General features: G+C 32.4%; 2 protein-coding genes across 2 annotated transcripts in view; both read right to left on the bottom strand.

The window, feature by feature from the left end:
* The window catches only part of LOC133200173 (serine/threonine-protein kinase NIM1-like), a 42,549-nt gene extending 30,536 nt beyond the window's left edge, over nt 1–12,013 (bottom strand). The window contains exon 1 of the mRNA XM_061335947.1: nt 11,961–12,013. The gene's annotated coding sequence lies outside the window, so the exon portion shown is untranslated. The remainder of the gene's footprint in view (nt 1–11,960) is intronic.
* A 7,631-nt stretch (nt 12,014–19,644) lies between these two features.
* On the bottom strand, nt 19,645–22,007 carry LOC133200162 (zinc finger protein 583-like). Its single transcript, XM_061335927.1, has one exon. The coding sequence runs from the start codon at nt 21,899–21,901 to the stop codon at nt 19,814–19,816; it is 2,088 nt and encodes a 695-aa protein (XP_061191911.1). The 5' UTR covers nt 21,902–22,007; the 3' UTR covers nt 19,645–19,813.
* Nucleotides 22,008–22,972: the final 965 nt, after the last annotated feature.

A 22,972-nucleotide genomic window follows, 5' to 3' on the forward strand; every position in this document is an offset into this window, starting at 1 on the left:
CAAAAATAGTTTTATTTATAATTATATAATGTTTAAATATTTGATTCCCAAGTACTCGATACAGTGCATGCTTTGTAGAATGTGAATACTTTACAAAATCTTTGATTCAGATTTGAAATCTTACTCCCAGAGTCAATTTTTCAAGCATTATCTTTCATTAGATTACAATGTGAAGATTTACATGTACTGGAATTACAACAACTTGTAATTGATATATACCTAGCTCTATGTATTGAGTTGCTTTACATTTTCAAATACAGTTAAAATCTTAAAATACAGTTCTGGAATGCATAAAAATGTGCCTGCTTTAGATCATTTAGTTAAAGGGTGATTTTAAGCAAGAGCATGCCGAACAAAATTGCTGGTAGTGGCTGGGTTAAAATTTAGATTTTTACAAATGAACTACATATACATGTACTTGCAGTAGAAACCCTCAAGAGGTAATTTTTAATTCAATTTCAATACAAGTTATTGACACCGATCAATAAGACCGCGGAACATTAACTGGCAAAATTGGAAATGTACAGCTTACGTCTTTTCCATCTGTTACAGTCAAAACATGTAATGATAGACAATGAAATGGGCGGGTACAATTCGGCACGGACGTCCCAGAAAACATTGGATTGAAATTCTAGTTTGAAATTCATTTTCAATCCACCTGAGCTGTTTTCAAGCGCAGAGTGTGATTGTATGATCCAAAAGACAAATAATTTTAATTCCCAAATACATGTTGTTTGAAATTCATATTTATCATTGTTTATATGAGTTTTAGCCTATAATTTTAAGGACACGTAAGTCATAGAAGACAGAGATTATTTTTTTCAGATTTGATTCTAGAAAGGGGGGGGGTAAAAAATTGTCCAGTCAGATCATGCCTTCACATGACAAAATATGTTTTTCTCTAGGATGACAAGAGGTATTTTTTTAGTTTTGTCTTCAATGAAAAATGTTTGACAATCAAAAACTTGGGAGGGGTTGTCCAAACTTAGAAAAAAAACCTTTTTTATTTCCAAGATCTTTCAGCCCCCTCCATGCACCCCCCCCCCCCCCCCCCACAACACATGTATGCACATACCTAACAGAAATCAAATATTTGTTCCTTTATATTTCTTTAAAAGCACTGGTCAGAAAATCTGATTTATATATTCAAGCTTCAAAATAGTTCGAAATTGAAATTATTAATTATTTGTATTCTGGGTCAGTCAGTAACGCATTGCCTTCTAGCGTAGCTGAGGTGGATTGAAAATGATTTTCAAACTAGAATTTCAATCCAATGTTTTCTCGGACGTCCGTGCCGAATTGTACCCACCTATTCCATTGTCTCTCATTAAATGTTTTGATTGTAACAGATAGAAATGACGTAAGCTGCATATTTCCAATTTTGCCAGTTAATGTTCCGCAGTCTTAAATGTTTGTGCTACAAATTCTCAAAAAGAAATTTTACCTTGAATAAGTATTTTGCATCTAAATGTGAAATTAAGTTTGATAGCTGCATGCATATTAATGTTACAAAGTTCAAGGATGTCATTTTCAGGCAAAGATGTCAAAGGGCATTTGATTGTCATAGATGGTTTTTTTGTTATCTTAAAACTCCAGCAAATTTTACGCAATATATGATCACATTGAGGAGTTATATTTATTGGTGCTGAACAAACTATATACTTATAAATGTGTGTAGGTATTTACTGTTCCTCGCTTTAGGGAAAGGGAGGGGACATTAAATCTCATTCGTCTGTCGGTCTGTCTGTCACAAAAACTTTAACCTTGGCCATAACTTTTGAGTGAGAAGAGATTGGGTTTTTGTATTTCACATGTACATTACCTGTAACAAGATCTTTCCAAATATACTGTGAATTTAGACCCCATGGCCTTGGCCTTTAAGTTTGACCTACTTTTCAAAAAAATTAACATTACCTTAAATTGGTCATAACTTTTGAATGAGAAAAGATAGGACTTTCATATTATGCCTGTTCATTACCTGTGACAAGACCTTTCGAAATTATACTATGATTTTTGACCCCGTGACCTTGACCTTGAAGTTTAACCTACTTTTCAAAAAATTAACATTTCTTTAAATTGGTCATTAAATTTAAATGAGAAAAAAGATGGGGCTTTCATATTAAATATGAACATTACCTGTAAGAATACCTTTCCAAATGTACTATGATTTTTGACCCCATGACCATTACCTTGAAGTTTGACCTACTTTTCAAAATTTTAATCTTTGCTTATAACTTTTGATTTAGAATGGTTAGGGCTTTCATATTTGACATGTGCATTAGTAGTGACAAAGTGTTTCCGAGTATGCTATAATTTTTTACCCCTTTACCTTGACCTTCATGTTTGACCTAAATTTCAAAAATTTTATATTTGGTGATTACTTTTGAATGACATATGATAGGGTGTTCATATTTGACAAGTGCATTACCTGTGTCACAATGTTTCTGAATATGCTATGATATTTGACCCCGTGACCTTGACCTTCCAGTTTGATCTAATTTTCAAACATTTCATCGGTTTGCTAACTTTTGAAGGAGCAAAGATAGGGCATTCATATTTGACAAGTGCATTACCTGTGACAAGCATTTCCAAATGTACTATGATTTTTAATCCCATGACCTTGACCTTAAAGTTTGACCTAATTTTTAAAAAGTTTATCATTGCTAATAACTTTTGATTGAGAGAAGATATGGTATTTACATTTGACATGTTCATTACCTGTTTCAAGACCTTTCTGATTGTATACTCTGGTTTCTGATATATTTTTTTTACATGTGCATTGCTTGTGAGAAATCTTTTGGATTTTATTATGATATTTGACCTCATGACCTTGATCTTGAAGTTTGTTGTAGTTTTGAGAAGCTATAGTCTTTGCCATAACTGTTATTAATTCAATAATTTATGTCTTTTTGTATGATGCACAGATAAGACAGGACAAACAAACAAGACAGTTACAATATGCCATAAATAATTGCATCTCATCCACTAAAGCGGGGGACCACAATTCTTTGAATTTGCTTGTTGTTTTCTAAACTCAGTTTACAAATGTAAAATATCCAATAATAACATAATACCAGGGACCTATATGTATATAACTATATATACATATATAGGCATGTATATTAGTCCCTCTGATATGTATTAAGCATTGAATGGCATGTTCACTATACATGTATATTGATTTCATGTTTATGTCATAAATAATGTATTGAAATCTTTTCTAGTCTATGAAAATTTTATATATGATTTTTCTCATAACTTTTTGGAAGGTTTATTATTTATTCCTGGTTATATTGAAGGTTAAGTTGCTTTGAACTAGTCCTGTGTGTGTGTGAAGAATGTATGTGATAATTTTTCTGTAATTGCCACTAGAAAATTGATGTATTTTATAAAATTGTCAAACATAACATTCATAAGAATAAAATGACGGAGAAAATTCGAAATGAATATTTTGTATATCATTAGTGTAAAATACCATAAAAATAGCATGTATAACTGGTAGAAAGGAATGTATTTATGTCACGATTACACCAAATTGATATATTTTTGATGATTAAAAATCTCTCTTATAGACATTAAAAACACTCTGTAAATTGAAGATTTCAGAAAGTATAGAGCAAATTCGGGCTAATTTTTTTCGATAATTTGCCTGATTACTATATCTTTTTTAACTTGTAAATTAATCTTTAACCTTTGAATATTCATCAAACAAAAATCTAAATATTTGACATTATATGGTCAATTGTAAAAATTGAGATGAAATTTCATGTGAATTCATGAAAACTGAGAATTTTGAAAAAATATCGAGGAAATTCGGATTAAATGTATTTATTGAATATAAAGGATTTCATGTTATCTTTTCACCAGCTCATTTCATATGAATTAGTCATCAAAAATAAGTAACAACTTTAATTTTGTGGTGAAAGATATTTTTTCAGTCAGCAAAATTTATTCATATGCATAAATTTCAAAAGTTCTCTGTGTAAAAGTACTGTTTTTAGGACTGACTTTCAAATGACCTTGACTGAAAATCAAGGCCGATGACACCAAAGTTTTTGGATGTTAAAATAGTGTAAACAGTCTGAATATTGAGTATTCAGAAAATCAAGATTCTGCCATTATAAGAAATATGAGAAGAATCCATCCTTAAAGCAATATGAGCTGCATTTTTGAGAATGTTATTTTGCTGTTAAAATGTGTTATTATGATAAATTTTTATGTAATTTAAACTTTTTGATCAATGAGACAGAAATAAAGTATCAAATTGTTTCAGAATAAAGGATTCTGTACATTCAAATATATATAGTGTTATATAAGAAATCAATATTGTACAGGATGACAATAAAGTAATTATTCTTCAATCAAAGCTTATACATGTAAATAGTTCTTCCATCGCAAATATGAACAACAGGAGTTTATAAACATTCTTTTTTCTGTCATTGAAATAGTCAATTACAATTTTGCAACAAAATTTCTGACATCAAAGTTGCAGCCCATATTGCTTTAAATTTTGCCAAAAAATTAATGATACCAATTAAAAGTAGTAAAAATTCAAATTTAATACAAGGTAGAAAAAAAACATACTGTCACTGTAATGGAGCATTAATGTTATATTTTAGCAAGCTAGAACATTCCCCTTTTTTTCTCTCCCACTATGTGTTAATTAGCTTGTGTAACTATAGAAAATTAAAAGAATATAACTTAAGTTTAAATACTGTAAGTCACTTTGTGTGTTAGGTGTGACCAACCTTTAATTGGTACAATATTGTTATGTATGTTATACAACAAATAAACTGAATGTAAATTACATGCAGATGTGAATATCCTGAATATTGGAAATAACTGCTTATACAACATTTTCTCCCACAAGTAATCCAGACAGAAAATTTACTGTATATGTTTAAAAATCTATGATAGTCAAACTTTACCCTCTAAAATACACCATTACATTTATTCTAGATTTTGTAGGATAAAAACATTGTTTGAAAATCAATAAGGGGATAGAAGCATAAATAACAATAATGTAATATTTTGGCAAGATGAATTGATTTAATAAAAACAATAAGGGGATTCAACTCTATGGATGGGTATAGCCAGAAATTTCGTATCGTGATTTATCACAATTTTTCCATAAAATATCAGGATAATATTGTGATATTTTTATAAGCAATTTTTACCACAATTTCAAATGAATTCCCATAATATTTCTTAAAATATGCTATAAACAAGATGTGTTTGTGAAACACTGATGCCCCCGTATGGCAACTTATAGCAAAGGTTAAAATTTCTGAAATGCAAATCAATTAATCAAATATGTTGGTACCCAAAGTAAGGTCTAGTCTTGATGAATAAACCAGTGAAAAATGAAAGCCCTTACAGCAACCATTGAATAAATATGGAAAAGGTTAAAGTTTTTCCGAAAGTAGATCAAACTCCAAGGTCACGATCAAAGGGTCAAAGTTGTCGGTATCCAAAGAAAGGTCTTGTCACAAGAATTATATATGTGAAGTATGAAAGCCTTAGCACCAACCATTCAAAAGTTATGGCCAACGTTAAAGTTTTACAAAAGTAGGTCAAACTCCAAGGTCAAAGGTTCAAAGTTGTTGGTATCCAAAGAAACGTCTTGTCACAAGGATTACATATGTGAAGTATTAAAGCCCTAGCACCAGTCATTCAAAAGTTATGGCCAAGGTTAAAGTTTTCCAAAAGTAGGTCAAACTCCAAGGTAAAGGTCAAAGGGTCAAAGTTGTTAGTATTCAAAGAAAGGTCCTGTCACAAGGATTACACATGTGAAGTATGAAAGCCGAAACATCAATCGTTCAAAAGTTATGGCCAAAGTTAAAGTTTTCCAAAAGTAGGTCAAACTCCTAGGTCAAGGTAACAAGAGGCCCATGGGCCAGAACGCTCACCTGAGTCAATATGGCCCTGCTGTTCTTTGTCAGCAGATTTCTTCTTCTATATATTCATACGTAAAGCTTTGATCAATTGTTCTAGGCATAACCTATCCCCAGTTGCCATGTTTTGAATGAAATTGAATCTGAATTTTCTGAGGATGCTTCTATATTCATATAACTAATCATGGTTTTGCTGTTCTTGAAACAGAATTTTAAAAGTGTCTGCCATCCTACCCTGGGGGGTAGGAAGGGAGGGGGGTTCAAGATTTGAACAAACTTGAATCTACACTACCTAAGGATGCTTCCATATCAATATGACTAATTATGGCTTTGTTGTTCTTGAGAAGAAGATTTTTTAAGATATTTCTTATATATATTCTTTTGTTAAACTTTGATCCCCGATTATGGCCCCACCCTACTACTGGAGGATGCCTTGAACAAACTTGAATCTACAATACTTGGGGATGCTTCAATATCAAAATGACTAATCACGGCTTTCCTGTTCTTGAAAAGATTTTAAAAGATTTTTCCTATTTATTCCTATGTAAAACTTTGATCCCCCATTGTGGCTCCACTCTACCCCCAGGGGTCTTGATTTCGACAAATTTGAATCTAATTACTACCTAAGGATGATTCCATATCAATATGACTAATTGTGGCTTTGCTGTTCTTGAGAAGAAAATTTTTAAAGAATTTTCCTATATATTCCTATGTAAAACTTTGATCCCCCATTGTGGCCCCACCCTACCCCCGGGGGTCATGATTTGAACAAACTTGAATCTACATTACCTGAGGATGATTCCATATTAAAATGACTAATTGTGGCTTTGTTGTTCTTGAGAAGAAGATTTTTAAAGAATTTTCCTATATATTCCTATGTAAAACTTTGATCCCCCATTGTGGCCCCACCCTACCCCCCGGGGTCATGATTTGAACAAACTAAAATCTACACTACCTGAGGATGATTTCATATCAATATGACTAATTGTGGCTTTGTTGTTCTTAAGAAGAAGATTTTAAAGAATTTTCCTATATATTCCTATGTAAAACTTTGATCCCCCATTGTGGCCCCACCCTACCCCCCGGGGGTCATGATTTGGACAAACTTGAATCTACACTACCTGAGGATGATTTCATATCAGTATGACTAATTGTGGCTTTGTTGTTCTTGAGAAGAAGATTTTTAAAGAATTTTCCTATATATTCCTATGTAAAACTTTGATCCCCCATTGTGGCCCCACCCGACCCCCGGGGGTCATGATTTGAACAAACTTAAATCTACACTACCTGAGGATGATTTCATATCAATATGACTAATTGTGGCTTTGTTGTTCTTGAGAAGAAGATTTTTAGAGAATTTTCCTATGTATTCCTATGTAAAACTTTGATCCCCCATTGTGGCCCCACCCTACCCCCCGGGGTCATGATTTGAACAAACGAAAATCTACACTACCTGAGGATGATTTCATATCAATATGACTAATTGTGGCTTTGTTGTTCTTAAGAAGAAGATTTTAAAGAATTTTCCTATATATTCCTATGTAAAACTTTGATCCTCCATTGTGGCCCCACCCTACCCCCCGGGGGTCATGATTTGGACAAACTTGAATCTACACCACCTGAGGATGATTTCATATCAGTATGACTAATTGTGGCTTTGTTGTTCTTGAGAAGAAGATTTTTAAAGAATTTTCCTATATATTCCTATGTAAAACTTTGATCCCCCATTGTGGCCCCACCCGACCCCCGGGGGTCATGATTTGAACAAACTTAAATCTACACTACCTGAGGATGATTTCATATCAATATGACTAATTGTGGCTTTGTTGTTCTTGAGAAGAAGATTTTTAGAGAATTTTCCTATGTATTCCTATGTAAAACTTTGATCCCCCATTGTGGCCCCACCCTACCCCCCGGGGTCATGATTTGAACAAACTAAAATCTACACTACCTGAGGATGATTTCATATCAATATGACTAATTGTGGCTTTGTTGTTCTTAAGAAGAAGATTTTTAAAGAATTTTCCTATATATTCCTATGTAAAACTTTGATCCCCCATTGTGGCCCCATCCAACCCCCGGGGGTCATGATTTGAACAAACGAAAATCTACACTACCTGAGGATGATTTCATATCAATATGACTAATTGTGGCTTTGTTGTTCTTGAGAAGAAGATTTTTAAAGAATTTTCCTATGTATTCCTATGTAAAACTTTGATCCCCCATAATGGCCCCACCCTACCCCTGGGGGTCAAGATTTGAAGAAACTTGAATCTACACTATGTAATGAAGGTTTCCCATAAGTTTCAACTTTTCTGGCCCAATGGTTCTTGAGAAGAAGATTTTTAAAAGAAGACACCAAATTTTCACTTATTCTTAATTACCTCCCCTTGGAAGAGGGCATGGCCCTTCATTTGAACAAACTTGAACCCCCTTCACCCAAGGATGCTTTGTGGCAAGTTTGGTTGAAAATGGCGCAGTGGTTCTGGAGAAGTCGAAAATGTGAAAAGTTTACAGAGGGACGAACGGACGGACAGATGGACAGACGGACTACGGACAAAATGTGATCAGAAAAGCTCACTTGAGCTTTCAGCTCAGGTGAGCTAAAAACGTCAAAGTTGTTGGTATCCAAAGGAAGGTCTTGTCAGGAGGATTACACAAGTGAAGTATGAAAGCCCTAGCTCTAACCGTTCAAAAGTTATGGCCAAGGTTAAAGTTTGGTAAAATTTTGAAAAACTGGGTCAAACTCCAAGTTCAAGGTCAAAAGGTCAGATACAGTGGTGTCCAAAGAAAGGTCTTGTCACAAGGAATACACATGTGAAATATGAAAGCCATAGCTCCAACCAATCAAAAGTTATGGGCAAGGTTAAAGTTTTTGCGGACAAACAGACAGACAGACAGACGGACAGACAGGGCAAAAACTATATACCCCGAATCTTCAATACGGGGGCATAAAAACGTAACTTCACTTTTTAAATTTTTATTTATATAATATAAATGCATGTTTGAATGCCATTGTTTAACTGTTTACAACATTTTTTACACTTCCTGTAATTGATATTTAATAGCTTGAACAAATAAATGAATAATTTTTTGGAATGTATGATTATGTACCAAATACTGCTATTTTAGTCTGCGTATCACGATACGTATCACACAATAAAGAATCACGATATATTGGTATACCAATGAAATTGTGCATCCCTATTCAACTCTCAAGTCCAAGTTCATTTATTCACTCAAACCATTTTAAACATAAGGTATATGAGGATAATGTATATGAATTCAACAACAAAGCATTCTCAACTTTTCCCCCCATTTTATTTAATTTATTTTTTCTTTTAGCAAAATTTAAAGGGTATAAATTTCATAGTACATGTAGTAATTTTTTTTGTTTTCTAAAGAATATGTTTTCTATTCATATATTGTAATTTGAAGTAAATGTTTCTTCTTATTACTTTAAGACAGCTAGCAACTGCTTGTATTTTCTGTTTGTTTTTGAAGTTTGACTCAATGTAATTAAGCAGCAAGAAAATCAAACTTTTTGGGGGGTGGGAGTGGGACCGAACCTTGCATTTTTCTTTGAAAATTGGAAATGCAGTACATGTACGTTGTGGTATAGATAACTGATTCCAGAAATCCAAAGCAGCAGTGTGATATTTTATTTTTGTGCCATTTCCACTCATTTTTTTTTAATTTCACATTCTTTCATGGACTTTCATATATTTAAAACTTGCATGTCAGCTAGGGCTTCATGTCACCATGACACATCTAGTTTTTTTGAATTATCATTATTATTAAATTGTATTGCTTGATCCATATTGGTGTAATATGCATTAAAGATCATATTATCTAGTTATTATGCATACATATTCAGAGCTCCAGATAATTTTTTACCCCAAAGTGTATTTACTCTCTGATTTTCAAATCAATGCAGATTTTGATTTTTATCAAAATGATTTAAGAGTATTGTGTTAATATATAAATGTTTTGACATCTATTTTGATTTTGAGCTTGTTATCGAAATATGAGAGTTTTAGAAGAGGAAAGGAAAAAAAACTACAAAAGACAGTTCCTGCATTCATTTAAATAGTTTTTGACAAGGAAGAGCATATTGTGGGTAAAATTACCATAGGCACTTAAAACTTTTCCTCCATTTAAGATGATATCGTAACAAGAGTAAACCGAGAGAAAAAAAATCTTCATTAAAAATGGCATGTTGAGAGAAATCAGAAATTGGCAATGAACTCATCATAAAAAAAGCTACGTACAAACCGTGTGTAACCGTCCTACTAAACAGAAAACTCTAGAGAATCGCAGAGAACTCTTGATCGGTAAATTCAAATACATGTTATGCGTAATGTCTCACTACAGCAATTTATTTATTTAATTGGTCTTGAAATTAAACAGAGCTGGTTTTTTATATACTAGTATGGTTTTAATATGGTCTTCACAGGGTTTTTTTCTTACACATCATGTCTATTTCGATAACATTGCAGTTTAAACTTTATTCTCCAGCTAAGACTTTTTTCCTCCAACTACCGTTTGTTTTCTAGGTACACGTAACATTGTTTTCTTTACGTATGTATTACACTATCATCTTATGTAGACGACACAAGCTTTTGTGTGCTTAAAAACATGTTACTATGCCTAGAACATAGTCTTACTATTCAAAGAAATCGATTTTAATCTATATCTTTGATTATTTCTCCATAAATGGAAATTGTCGTCGCCATAACTAGAATATTCCTGGTTATTAAAACTCTTTTAAATCAGTACTTCGTTTTGAGAAAAATCAAACACTGAGTTAACCTCAATTCATATCGTTAGCTAAGTCGTACTTTTATTATTCAACCCGTAGTACGCAGTACTTTCGTGGTGAAATGCTTACCTGCGATTGCTAATGCGTAACTGTACGCCCAGTTTTAATTTTCAATGCGTATTTTGTAAAATTCAATGCGTATTTCTGCAAATACGCACCTTATCTGGAGCTCTGCATATTAGTGATGGGCAATCAGAATTTTTTCATAATCAAATATCAGGATAATCAGACTCGATCACTATAATAAATTAATAATCGATTGATTTCATGTATTAAATTTGTTCAATTTTGAATGAAGAATAAATTGGTGAAAAATTCTGGAGTGATTTCTAAAATGTATTTTTGATGTTTTGTATCATTGGATTCATTTATTAAATTATTACTTAGGATTTAGTTACATTCAAATTTCAAAGAAGAATGAATATAGATCCGTCGTTGTTTATTAGGATCTATCACTATACTGCCTTTGTGTTAGTTATAGTAATAAAAAATAATGCATAAGAGCCATATATCAAAAAGAAATATTGGCAGTTGGCTTTAAGTATTTCAATACAGGAATAGTCAATTATTTATCAAGATTGATGTTTAATAAAGGATTTTTACAAATATACGAAAAAGTCTATGGCTGATAATGTTATAATTAAGGATTGGTTTACCAAATGCATATGTGCACAACTTACTATACAAACAAAAATCAACATTGGCTTTTAAAAACTGAGAAGCTGTGCACCAAGAAATCGACTTTTGAACCTTTCTCCTTTAGACCACCATTTAATAGGACATGCACAATCGATGAATTGCAAATCAATGATAACTAATCTTAACAATTCATTTTCAATAAATTGAAATAATTACAAAGGAAATGAAATTGCTATTAATTAGGATCATATAAATGTTATCAGATTCTGTCCGTAGATTACCTGATCGTTACAATAGCCTGTGATAATATATATTTACTAATTCTATCTGTCATTTCAATTTAAAAAAATAACACGATGTATATTTTTATACATAAATGAAACATCTTAAAGATAAATAATCAAAACAGACATCACTAATTACCTGATTATATAACAACACACCGACTCCACTTCACAATTGGTTTTTTTTTTTTTAACATTTTACGTTCCCAAACACAAGATACGCATATTTTCCATCCCTTCGTTAAAAAAAAGATGGACTTCACATTTTTTATCATCTTCATATGCATTTTAAAAAATTAAATATCTCGTATTCATACTTACCAACACTGGTAACTGATTCAAAAAAGACAATGTATGAGATACTAATCCATTGGCATACAGGTAAATGTAAGAAAATTCGGGATTTAGCTCGCGACAGATTATTGACGTCACCATTAGCAACTCTAAAGGGGTAAGTGTAAAAGTAGTCAAAAGAGATTCATTAATTCCGGAATAATTTTTTGGAAATAAATATGCCAACTTGAGCATTAGTTAAAAAAAAAAAAAAAGTAACTAGAAAGTCTGCTATTGAAAGCAATAGCGTATGTCGCCCCGAACTGTCTTTATCAGAAATGGTCTTAAAGTGTATTATTCTGTTCTATTAATAATAATTTTGATTTCCTCAAAAAACCTCTTTTGTTTTATTTCTGATTGATGAACATGAAATACATCAGAACACAGATGTTTATACATGTAACTGACACTAACATATCCGGAGAATCGGATTGTATTGAACGAATAAGATCGCTAGTTTTTAGTCAGTACTGATGCCGGAAATAATTTAACTATAACAAGTGGTTTATATTAAGATGAAGTAATCGTAAATAAGATGATTAACACACACGCAACAGAAAAAAGCATCACGGCAGCGGAATATAAACTCATATATTAGGGAAACTTGATTTACAAAAAGTAAAGGAGATGGGCGAACATAGCGTGCAGAAAGCCTATAGCTTCAGAAATATAAAAATCATGTTCAGTTTGTGAATTTAATATTTAGAGTAAAGTTCTCATTATTGAAATTTATAAAATTGTGATAAACAACACTTTTCTGGGGAAAATTTTCTCAACAAAATTTATTCTTTAATTTAAAAAATTAATGTGGTATTCGTGGCGTTCGAACCCTAGCAATAAAAATCCTGAGTATCATTTTCTTTCGAGACTAGCACGCTAACCACTAGACTACACAAGTCCTGACGAACAGTGGCATTTAAATCATGTTTGTGATATGACCCTTGACTTAATGGACTTCAAGTATTTCTCGAAAAGATGCGAATGTTATGTCATAAAAGTATATTTTTAAGGTATAGTGGGTCATTGCTCCATATTTTTGGTAACCAAAAAATGTATATTTTTATGCAAACTTTGAGGATTAACTTTCAAAAAGGTGGAGCGAAGACCCACTCATATCGAAAAATAGTGTTATAGTATGAGAAAATGACTCTTTTTGCCCGCTTTAGTGTTGTCTAATATTTCACAGGCAAATAAGTTCAATCTTTGAGGGATTTTTGCAAATTGTAGAGATTTTACATAAAGTATATTTTAATGTTAGACGAAATATCAAGGAAAATTTTGATATAATTGAAATTTAATTTTTCATCTTCATGTGTGTTCCACTATAGGCTTATCGCTCGTCATGTTCACCCATCTCCTTTTAAATCTCTGCTCATCAGTACAGAAATTCAGCGATTAACTAACTGAGTCAAAGGCAAGCACATTTCCATGAAAATTTATTTTGGGTCTTTAGTAGATTTAAAGTCAATCAGAGGTTGATTTCGGGTTAAGAGAAATATTTTATGTTGTTGTTATTCTTGTGAGGCGCGTGCTTGTGTGTGTGTAAGGGGGAGGGTAGTAAAAATGTACAATAACTTTTTTGACTTTACATTTATTAGTTAACAGGATTTTAAAAAATAAAATATCCCATGCACAACTATGGTTGGTGATTTTTATTTCTGTAACGTTTCATGAAGATTTTGAAAGCCATCTACGAGAACGCTCGAGTACAAAACTAAGGTGAATAAAAATACGACTTCGTTCCGGTGGCTGAAGAGATGGGCCTGCTCCAATTTTTTAACGGAAAACAATTTGATCCAGTAGAAGGAATAAATCTTTAAAGTTTCCAGAAGATTGCTTGCGTACTTCTTGGGAAAAATAGAAATTAAAGAATTTTCACTTTTCGTCCGTTTCCATGGCAACGGTAGGAATTTAGAAAAAATTGAATGTTGACTGCACACCTAGAGTTTCTAATTATAATTTCTGTAAAGTTTCATCAAGATTGTCCATGCCACCTCTGAGAACATATATGAGCATAATAACTTTTTTCTGTTTTGTTTCTATGGTAACTGTGTGCCGCCCAATCCAGGTTTTTTTAAAAAGTAGAAATCACTTTGACACAATGCAAGGAATCACCCATGAAAGTTTCAGAATGATTGCTTGAGCAGTTACTGAGAAAATTGAAGTTAAAGAATTTTCTCTTTTCCTCTGTTTCCATGGCAACAATTGACAATTTGATGAAAAAGTGGAAATGTATCATTAGGAATTTTTAAAATATAATTTTGCGAGTAGCAGAGTGACAAAATCCTACTGACTTGCAAACATTCTTATATCAAGTTGATTCAAGTTTGTTTGAAATATGGACACTGGGGTTGGAGTGGGTTAAAACTTGAGATAAACTTTTACAAAATACAGGTATTTAGAGCGGAAACGTAGAAAAAAACTTCCTGTCCAGAACTGTAAGGTCATGTTAGTCACATTGATATTTAGAATATCCATGCATTGTGCATTTAGTTTGGTTGAGCCATGCCTCACTGAGACTAGGAAAATGCCATATTACGGAGTCAAAGTTATTCATCGGGTTATAGTGGAGGGATCTGAAAATTCGAAACTAAAGTGACTCAGGTGAGCGTTGTGGTCCATGGACCTCTTGTTATATGACTTTATTTTAATATCTCTATTTCTTACTTTCCCGTTAAAAAATTATATAAAAGCTTCCCAATATACCAAAGAATCAAGTTTTGTTCTAGTCATGGCCTAAGGCTAGGTATCTATCACAAAAAAGTCAAGATTTACATACTTTTAAGGAATTAACACAATTTTTAAGAATCTTCTTTTCGACAAAAGCAGGACCACGATCAGTCAAATTAATGTGCAAGTATCCTCATTTATTGCTGAATCAGTTTTGTTCCAATCAGCTGGCAACGGACAGCTGATGGAAGAACTATAATAGGGTTTTAAATAAGAATACTTACGAGTACAGGTACTAAACAAATCCCCCCATGGCAAGCCCTTTTGATATTTATTCGGAAAATAAAATATTTCTTAAAATTACAGAGATATCTCTCAACTTTAAGAGAGATCTCTTACACTTAAAGAGATATCTCTTTCACTTAGAGCGATATCTCTTTTTCTTTGAGAGATATCTCCTCCAATTAAAGAGATATCTTTTTCCCTCTGACAGATACTTTGCCATACCCCAATTGCCAATTTATCGTACTGATCAAATAGTAACGTAGATGTAAATAGACCTTCACGGTAACAAGAATCCATTATTTTTTAATTTGATGTTTTTTTTTTAATACCAGCTATATTGTAGATTAAAATTGTTCATTACAACCATCAAGTTTAGGATTTCATGCCAATGTTTATTTGTCACGAAGAGACTCGGCTGAGCATTGCAACCGATGGGTTTCTTAATTATCATAATCCGACACCTAAACGCTGTATGTTACGACAGACAGTTGCTTTATTATAGGTTCATCAACAGTATTACTTTTTGGGGATTTTTTCCCCAAATCTTGACTAGTATCATCATCCATTTTTGGTTATCATTGAACCTCTGATGGAATTCGATCAGCTGCTGCATGGCACTATTCCATATTCATGTGTTTTTATTATCTTTCCTAACGATCTCAACCTTGGTGACAATTGATAAAGATTATTTTCTAGCATGGTTTCTCAGTTCTGATACGTTTTACTACCGTTTGAGAGACCTGCCTTGCTAATGGTTGTACCATTCATTCAATAGATTTTTTCCCCTGATAGTTTTTCTGTATTGCTTTAACGGGTTCTTGTACAGTACGTTTTAATTGCAGGCATTTTACAACTTTCTTGGGATTTCTAAATAAGTATTTTATTAAGCTTTGCTCTGTTTTGCTGTTCGGGTTTATTATTTTCTCTTTATTTCTGTAGTGGCCATTTATATTTTGTATTTCGTTTTATAGGCTTTTCTGATTGTCATAATCTTTCTACGATTCTCGCAGCTAAGACCTAGTTTTATTCCTAAAAAAGAGAGAAATAGAGCTACCTTTTCATTCACAGAACAAAAATTGCTTTTAAAAATTCAAGAAAAAAATGATACATTTCAATATATGTCCAACCTAGCCCCCCCCCCCCCTCCCCGGGCCTGATTCGTGGTCATATTAAGGAGGCATCAATTTTTTTTCAATTTTATTTTGTACAGGACTAGCTACTCTTATAACCATAGAAACAATTTGCTTCCTAGACAAAAGAGTTACTTTCAATAAATGTATGACCAGCTTGGCCCGAGCCTGTGGTCTGAACCATGCATTAGCCAAGAGACCAAAAATTTAAAAGAAAATCGATATAAGGTTAATTATAATCAAGCAAGAATTTTGTATGCAGATGTCCATGACGTCGACTAAATAAGATTTTCAAAGGTGTAATGCATTTCAGATTATGATCAATTTAGCTCCACCCTGAGGCCTAAATTCTGGACCCTGGAGGCATCAAATTCATTACTCTGGTAATAGGTTAAGTACTAATTGCAATTATGCAGTTTGCCATGATACATGTCCATTGGTCAAGAAAAATATTTTTCAAAGTTGTTATATACCTTTTCAATGTATGACCAACTTAGCCCCACCATTTGGCCTTGGACTTGAAACTTGAGCCTTAAAAAAGGGGGATGAAATTTACAAAGAAGATGGGCGAACAAGGCTAGCGAAATGCCTATGGTGCGACAAATACAAAGATGAAAAATTGAATATCAATTATAACACAATTTTCTTTAATATTTCATAAACACATTAAAGTATACTTTATGTAAAATCTCCACAATTTAAAGATTGAAATTATTTGTCTATGAAATAGCATACCAAAGAAGGAAAAAAGGATCATTTTCTCATACATGTATTATAAGACCATTTTTCCATATGAGTGGCTCTCCGCTCAATTTTCTTTTTTGGAAAGTATATCCCCAACGTATGCGTAAAAATATACATTTTTGGTTAACAAAAACACGGAGCATAGACCCACTATACCTTAAAAATACACTTTTATGACATAGCATTCGTATACTTCAGAGAAATACCTGAAGTCCATTTAGTCAAGGGTCTTGTCACAGATATGATTTAAATGCCGCTATTTATCAAAAGCTGTGTAGTGGTTAGCGTGTTAGTCTCAAAGAAAAAAAAACTGATGCTCAGGTATTTTATTGGTAGAGGTTCGAACTCCAAGAACACCAAATAATGTTTTTAATTTTATATAAATTTTTGCCGACAAAATTTTCTGCAGAAAAGTTTTGTCATAATTTCATAAAATTCGATAATTATAACTCTACTCTAAATACTTAATTCACGAAATGAATATGATTTTTATATATCTGAAGCTATAGGCATTCTGCACTCCTTGTTTGCCCATCTTCTTTGCTAAAGGGTTAATTGTTCATTATAATCAAGTACACAATTTATCTTCTAGATATAAGATTTTCAGAAGTGTTGTATGTATTTTCAATATATGACCAGCTTAGCCTTGGGCCTCTGACCCAGGGAATGTGACTTTTAGGGTAATGGTAACGAGTTATCACTCATTGTAATACATGTAATTTGATCACTTTGCCCACTATAGATGTCCTTTAGGAAAGGAAAAGAATTCAAAAAAGTAATGAATTTTCATAACAAAATTAGTTCCATCCTGGAACTTGTTTCCTGAACCCACCATGTCACTACTTATGTTAATGTCTTAGGTTTTATGTGGCACTGTAAATGAGAATCAAACTTGGGCCTTCCGATCATGAAGCGAATGCCATACCACTAGGCTTCTGTGACCGCTCTCCCATTTAAAATGATGATCCCTTATTCCTGCCTTCTCGTGCCATAATTTGAACAATATTGAATCTACACTATGCAAGGAAGCTTTCATTTAAGTTTTATCTTTTCTGGCTCAGTGGTTATTGACAATATGACTCCCCCATTTTCAGCATTTTTTATTTATCTCTCCTTGAAAGAGGCCATTCATATGAAGAAACTTGGAATACCTTCACCCAAGGATGCTTTATGGCAAGTCTGATTGAATTTAGTTCAGTTTTCTGGAGCAGAAGTTGAAAATGTGAATAAAACCATAACTCATTGTTTTGAATAGATTTAATAAACAACAAAGTTACTATCATATTAATTCCATTAGGAATTTTACAAAAAAATAAAATAATTCTCAAGACTTTATGCCTAAGGCATACACAAAAACAACACAGTAGTGAACCATGTCTGCAATCTATACATTTGTACACACTATATCTAGAGAGTAATGGTTACATGCATGATTTTACACATATGGAAAAAGCTTGGATAAAATTTTGCATCTCCTTTTTACACTTTTTATACTGAATCACTTCTGACCATTGGAATGTCCATTTTATACATGTATGTTTTTTTTAAACATATATTAAGTATATATTGTAAATTATATAATCCAGTCAGGTCTTTGAAGATCTACTGGTTAAGGCTCAAAGCAGATAGGTGCATGAGGGATCATATAATATTCCCATCTAAATGTTTTGAATTGTCAGCCAAAATTTACAATAGACAGATTTAAACATAATATCATTGCAACACAATGGTAATATAAAATATTCACAATTACTTAAAATTATTCAGTTAAACAATATTCAGTTTCAATAAATTGTGTTGCTATGGTTATTAAATAGTGAGTATTAGTGACTCAAATGCAACACAAGTCACTGAAATCAAGAATCTGTTCACAATGTATACCTAATTTCATTATTCAATTGAAACTGGGGGGAAGGAAAGGATTTTGAAAAAAATATAAATTAATTTCAATTTTTAACCATTGAAACATATCATTCAATTGGATCAAAAATCAACAAAAATAATTATTATGTTTTTAAGTGTGATTTTGAAAAAAAATCCACATGGATACACAGACAGTAGAGACTTTACCATCACACATTATTCTGGTAAAACCATTCTTCTTGGTAAACCTAATTAATTTTTTTAAAATGAAAAATATAATTTTTTTGATTAAATTTTGAGCTTATCAGAAACTTTCACAACAAACTCTGTTCATCAATTCTTAAGTTTTTGCAAGTGATAGCCACACCACAATCCAAATGCAACATTTTTCTTCTTGATTAGTGTTTATTATATAATTGGTTTTAATTTGTCATTTCTTTTTATATGGAACTTCCAATCCAAGTACATGAATAAAAAAAAGGAAATTTTAATAAGAATGTACTAAATTATTTTAAAGAGGGGGATGGGGTGGGGGGGGGGGACATTGAATATATCATAAAAAATAATGTTATATACAAAAAAAACATCAAAATTGGCAAGAGAAGTTGATATTTTGATTAAATTTTGAGCTCATCAGAAACTTTCACAACAAACTCTGTTCATCAATTCTTAGAAAAGATTTTGCAAGTGATAGCCACATCACAATCCAAACTTCAAGCCAAGATAATTACTAATACCAAAGACAGTCCAAATTAATGTACTATGCAGTATGGAATGTCAAAAATATCTACTGTACTAGTTGTTCAGAAACATTGTAAAGTGACATTGTAAAAAGATGAAACGCAACCTTAATGTATAGAAAGAAGGATAAATGTTAATCTTCTTTTATTTTATTTTCATAACCTAAAATACCAATATATATACAGAAAATAAAGAATTTCTACTACAAAAATTCATCAAAACAATTCAATTTACCATACTTCATTATTTAAAAGAGAGATTTCATTATAATTATCATTAATTCATAACATTAATGCATCTTCATCAATAGGCAATCTAATCTAGTCATAAATATCACAACAGTTGATGGTTAAAATTTAAAAGCAGGGATTTACAATTTTTTACAACCTATGATATGAACACATCATTTCATGCCTTTTTTGCAATTATATGAAATGAACTGGATGTTTCAGGTGGTTCATTAACGACACCTGAAATACCAGTCAAATCATCTACAGATTCATCTCCTTCATCAAAGTCATCAGCTGGACTATCCATCATCTCATCAGATTCATCTGTATTAGAGGAAAGCAAATCTTTATCATTCATATCCATCTCAATTCCTGGATGTATCGTTTTCAAATGCCTCTTCAAGCTGGATCTTTGGTTGAAAGATTTACTGCAGATCATACATTTAAATGGCAGGTTACCTGTGTGGATTCTCATATGTTGCCACAATCTGGATTCCTCCGCAAAAGATTTGTCACAGGAATCACACTTAAATTTGAAGTCGTGGTTGTGAACTTTCTGGTGACTTTTGTAGTTTTTGGGATCTGTGAATGTCTTGTCGCAGATTTCACACTTGAACGGCCTTTCGCCCGTGTGGTGACGGAGGTGAATCTTCAGACTCTCGTTGTGATTAAACGCCTTCTCACAGAGCGTACATTTGTAAGGTTTTTCGCCTGTATGAATCCGGACATGCCTCTTCAAACTCGATCTTTCATTAAAGGTTTTTTCACAGATGTCACATTTGTATGGTCGTATGTCTGTATGAATGCGAACATGAATCTTTAAATGGTGTAATTCTTTAAAAGCTTTTTCACAGACCTCACATTTGTAAGGTCTTTCATCGGTGTGAATTCGCATGTGGTTCTTCAGTGTCTGCTGCCGGATAAATGCTTTCTTGCACACTCCACAAGTATAAGGTTTTACATCTGAATGAATCCGGACATGGGTTCTCAGATTATGTGGTTCATTAAATGTTTTCCCACACACATCACAGATGTATATGTAGGGTCTCTCTTTGGCATGGATCCTACTGTGTCTTTTAAGGCTGGAGCTCTCATTAAATGCTCTACCACAAACCTCACATTTATAAGGTCTGACATTGGTATGAATCCTGGCATGAGTCTTCAGATGGTGAGGTAGGTTGAAGGTCTTTTCACAGACATCACATTTATAAGGTCTCTGCCCTGTATGAACACTGATATGCCTCTTGAGAAGCAGAGTACTGCTGAAGGCTTTATCACAGTAATCACACTGAAGGGGGTTTTCCGTTTCTGTCTTTATAATTTCAGACCCTTCTCCCACTGACGACTGAGTAGAATATGTACCAATTTTTTGACTCTCTGGAATGTTTTGATCAAATGTCACTGACCCACCTTCTTGTCCAGAAGATCTATCCTGCAAAGTGTTAAAAATGTAAGATTCTATAAAATTCTGCTGATATGGGGTGGTCTCAAATGTCTTTCCATTATACACGTAACTGTAATCTCCTTCCTCTTTGTGCATCATGTAATGCTCTGTCAGATCAGCCTGTCTGCTAAACTTCACAAAACAAACCTCACATTTAAAATTCTCCTCCTCCTCGTCTGGTGAATCCTCTTCCATATCCAGACTATCTTCACTATACGTTATGTTGACAGGATTCCTGGCTTTTCGTCTCTTTTTTGGCTGACTTTCTTTCCTTCTATCCACACTACCAGACTCCTCTTTAGTATTTTTATCATCTGCTTTTTCCTTGTCATTTGTTTCTTTATTTTTCAGAATGTCACTGACTATCATGTTAATGGTTCTCTTTTTGGTGCTTGTCTCTGAACCTCCCTTAGCATTAACAACAGAGCTCTGAAGTTGTGTAAAACCACTATCTTCTGTTTCTTGATTTTCAAGCTGACTCTCTGTCTCTTCCACATCTTTTGGACTTGATGACCTCTCCTCATGATTTTGAATTTGTATATCACCAACACTTTGGACTTTCTTAATTTCTGAAGTAAATTGTTTTTCCTCTACATCAATATCATTTTTGTGTTGATTAGGGACATCTTTAGAAGCGGTTGAGAATCCTGTCTCTCTGATCTCAAATGCAGAAGATTCTCCAAAATTTATCTGTATAAAATGTTCTTTTCGAATGGAGCTACCTTTGCCCACATTGTTTCTATCACTTTGGAATATATTATTTATTGATGGTTCCAAACAGATTTCCTTTGAATATTCTTTTGGCTCTTTGCTGCTTTCCATGCTTTTTTTCTCCCAAGCAATTTAATTTTCTTTTAGAACACTCATATGAAGATATACACATTAGAAAACTCTGTCTTTAGTTAACCCTATCTGCACATGCCAGGAAACAATTAATTTCCTAAAATTATAAAAGAAAAAAATTTAAAAATCTATTTCAATTGAAGAGAGGTCTCTATTACCATTTTCAAAATTTTATCATATATACAAAAACATAGATGATGGCAAATGTTCAAGATTGTTGACTCGTAATGGAAAAGATATATATATATATATATATATATATATATATATATATATATATATATATATATATATATATATATATATATATATATATATATATATATATATATATTATATATATATACATATATATATATATATATATATATATATATATATAAATTTTATTATTAGTCTTTTTACTCTTTTAATTGAAAGCTTATACAGTTGACTATGTGTAGGTACTTAAAGGCACTTATGCAAATCAATTATATTAAAGTAATATATAGTTATCAGTGAAGACAATGGAAGGGGAGGGGGTGGATTCTGGATACCTGTTAGCATATATGTTCCAACCTCTTTGATTTTAAACTAAATGCTATGGTATATCTTTTTTTATTTTTATTATCATGTTACGTATGGATCTAATTCAACCAAAAATAGTTTGAGATTCATAGGCTTATATTTACATTTGCAAATGTTTTCTTTTATATAGCACTATTAAAAGCAACACGTATTTATATTCATATAAACACAGGTTCCTCGCATCATAAACGATCGACATAATTTCTCAGTGACGTCATGAAGGGTCGACGCGCAATCAATGGATCAAATACGTGCCGTTGAGTTTGAAAAATATAACATTTCACACGTTAACGATTATAATCAGGAATATATAAAATATATATAGTCATAAATGTAAATATAAGTAATAATGTATCATTTTCAAACATCTTTCGGGACATAAATATGAGTTGGTACAAGATCAAATTTACTATAAAGCCCTTTGGGCTTTATGGAATTTGATCTTGTGACCAACCCGTATTTATATCCTGATAGATGTTTAAA

The sequence above is a fragment of the Saccostrea echinata genome, unplaced genomic scaffold (assembly GCF_033153115.1).
Source record: "Saccostrea echinata isolate AGI-Se365-2 ecotype Australia unplaced genomic scaffold, CSIRO_AGI_Sech_v1 ptg000037l, whole genome shotgun sequence".
NCBI lineage: Eukaryota > Metazoa > Mollusca > Bivalvia > Ostreida > Ostreidae > Saccostrea > Saccostrea echinata.

Excerpts from the sequence above, each read along its gene's own strand:
- LOC133200162 (XM_061335927.1), bottom strand. The coding sequence starts at position 21,901 with ATGGAAAGCAGCAAAGAGCCAAAAGAATATTCAAAGGAAATCTGTTTG.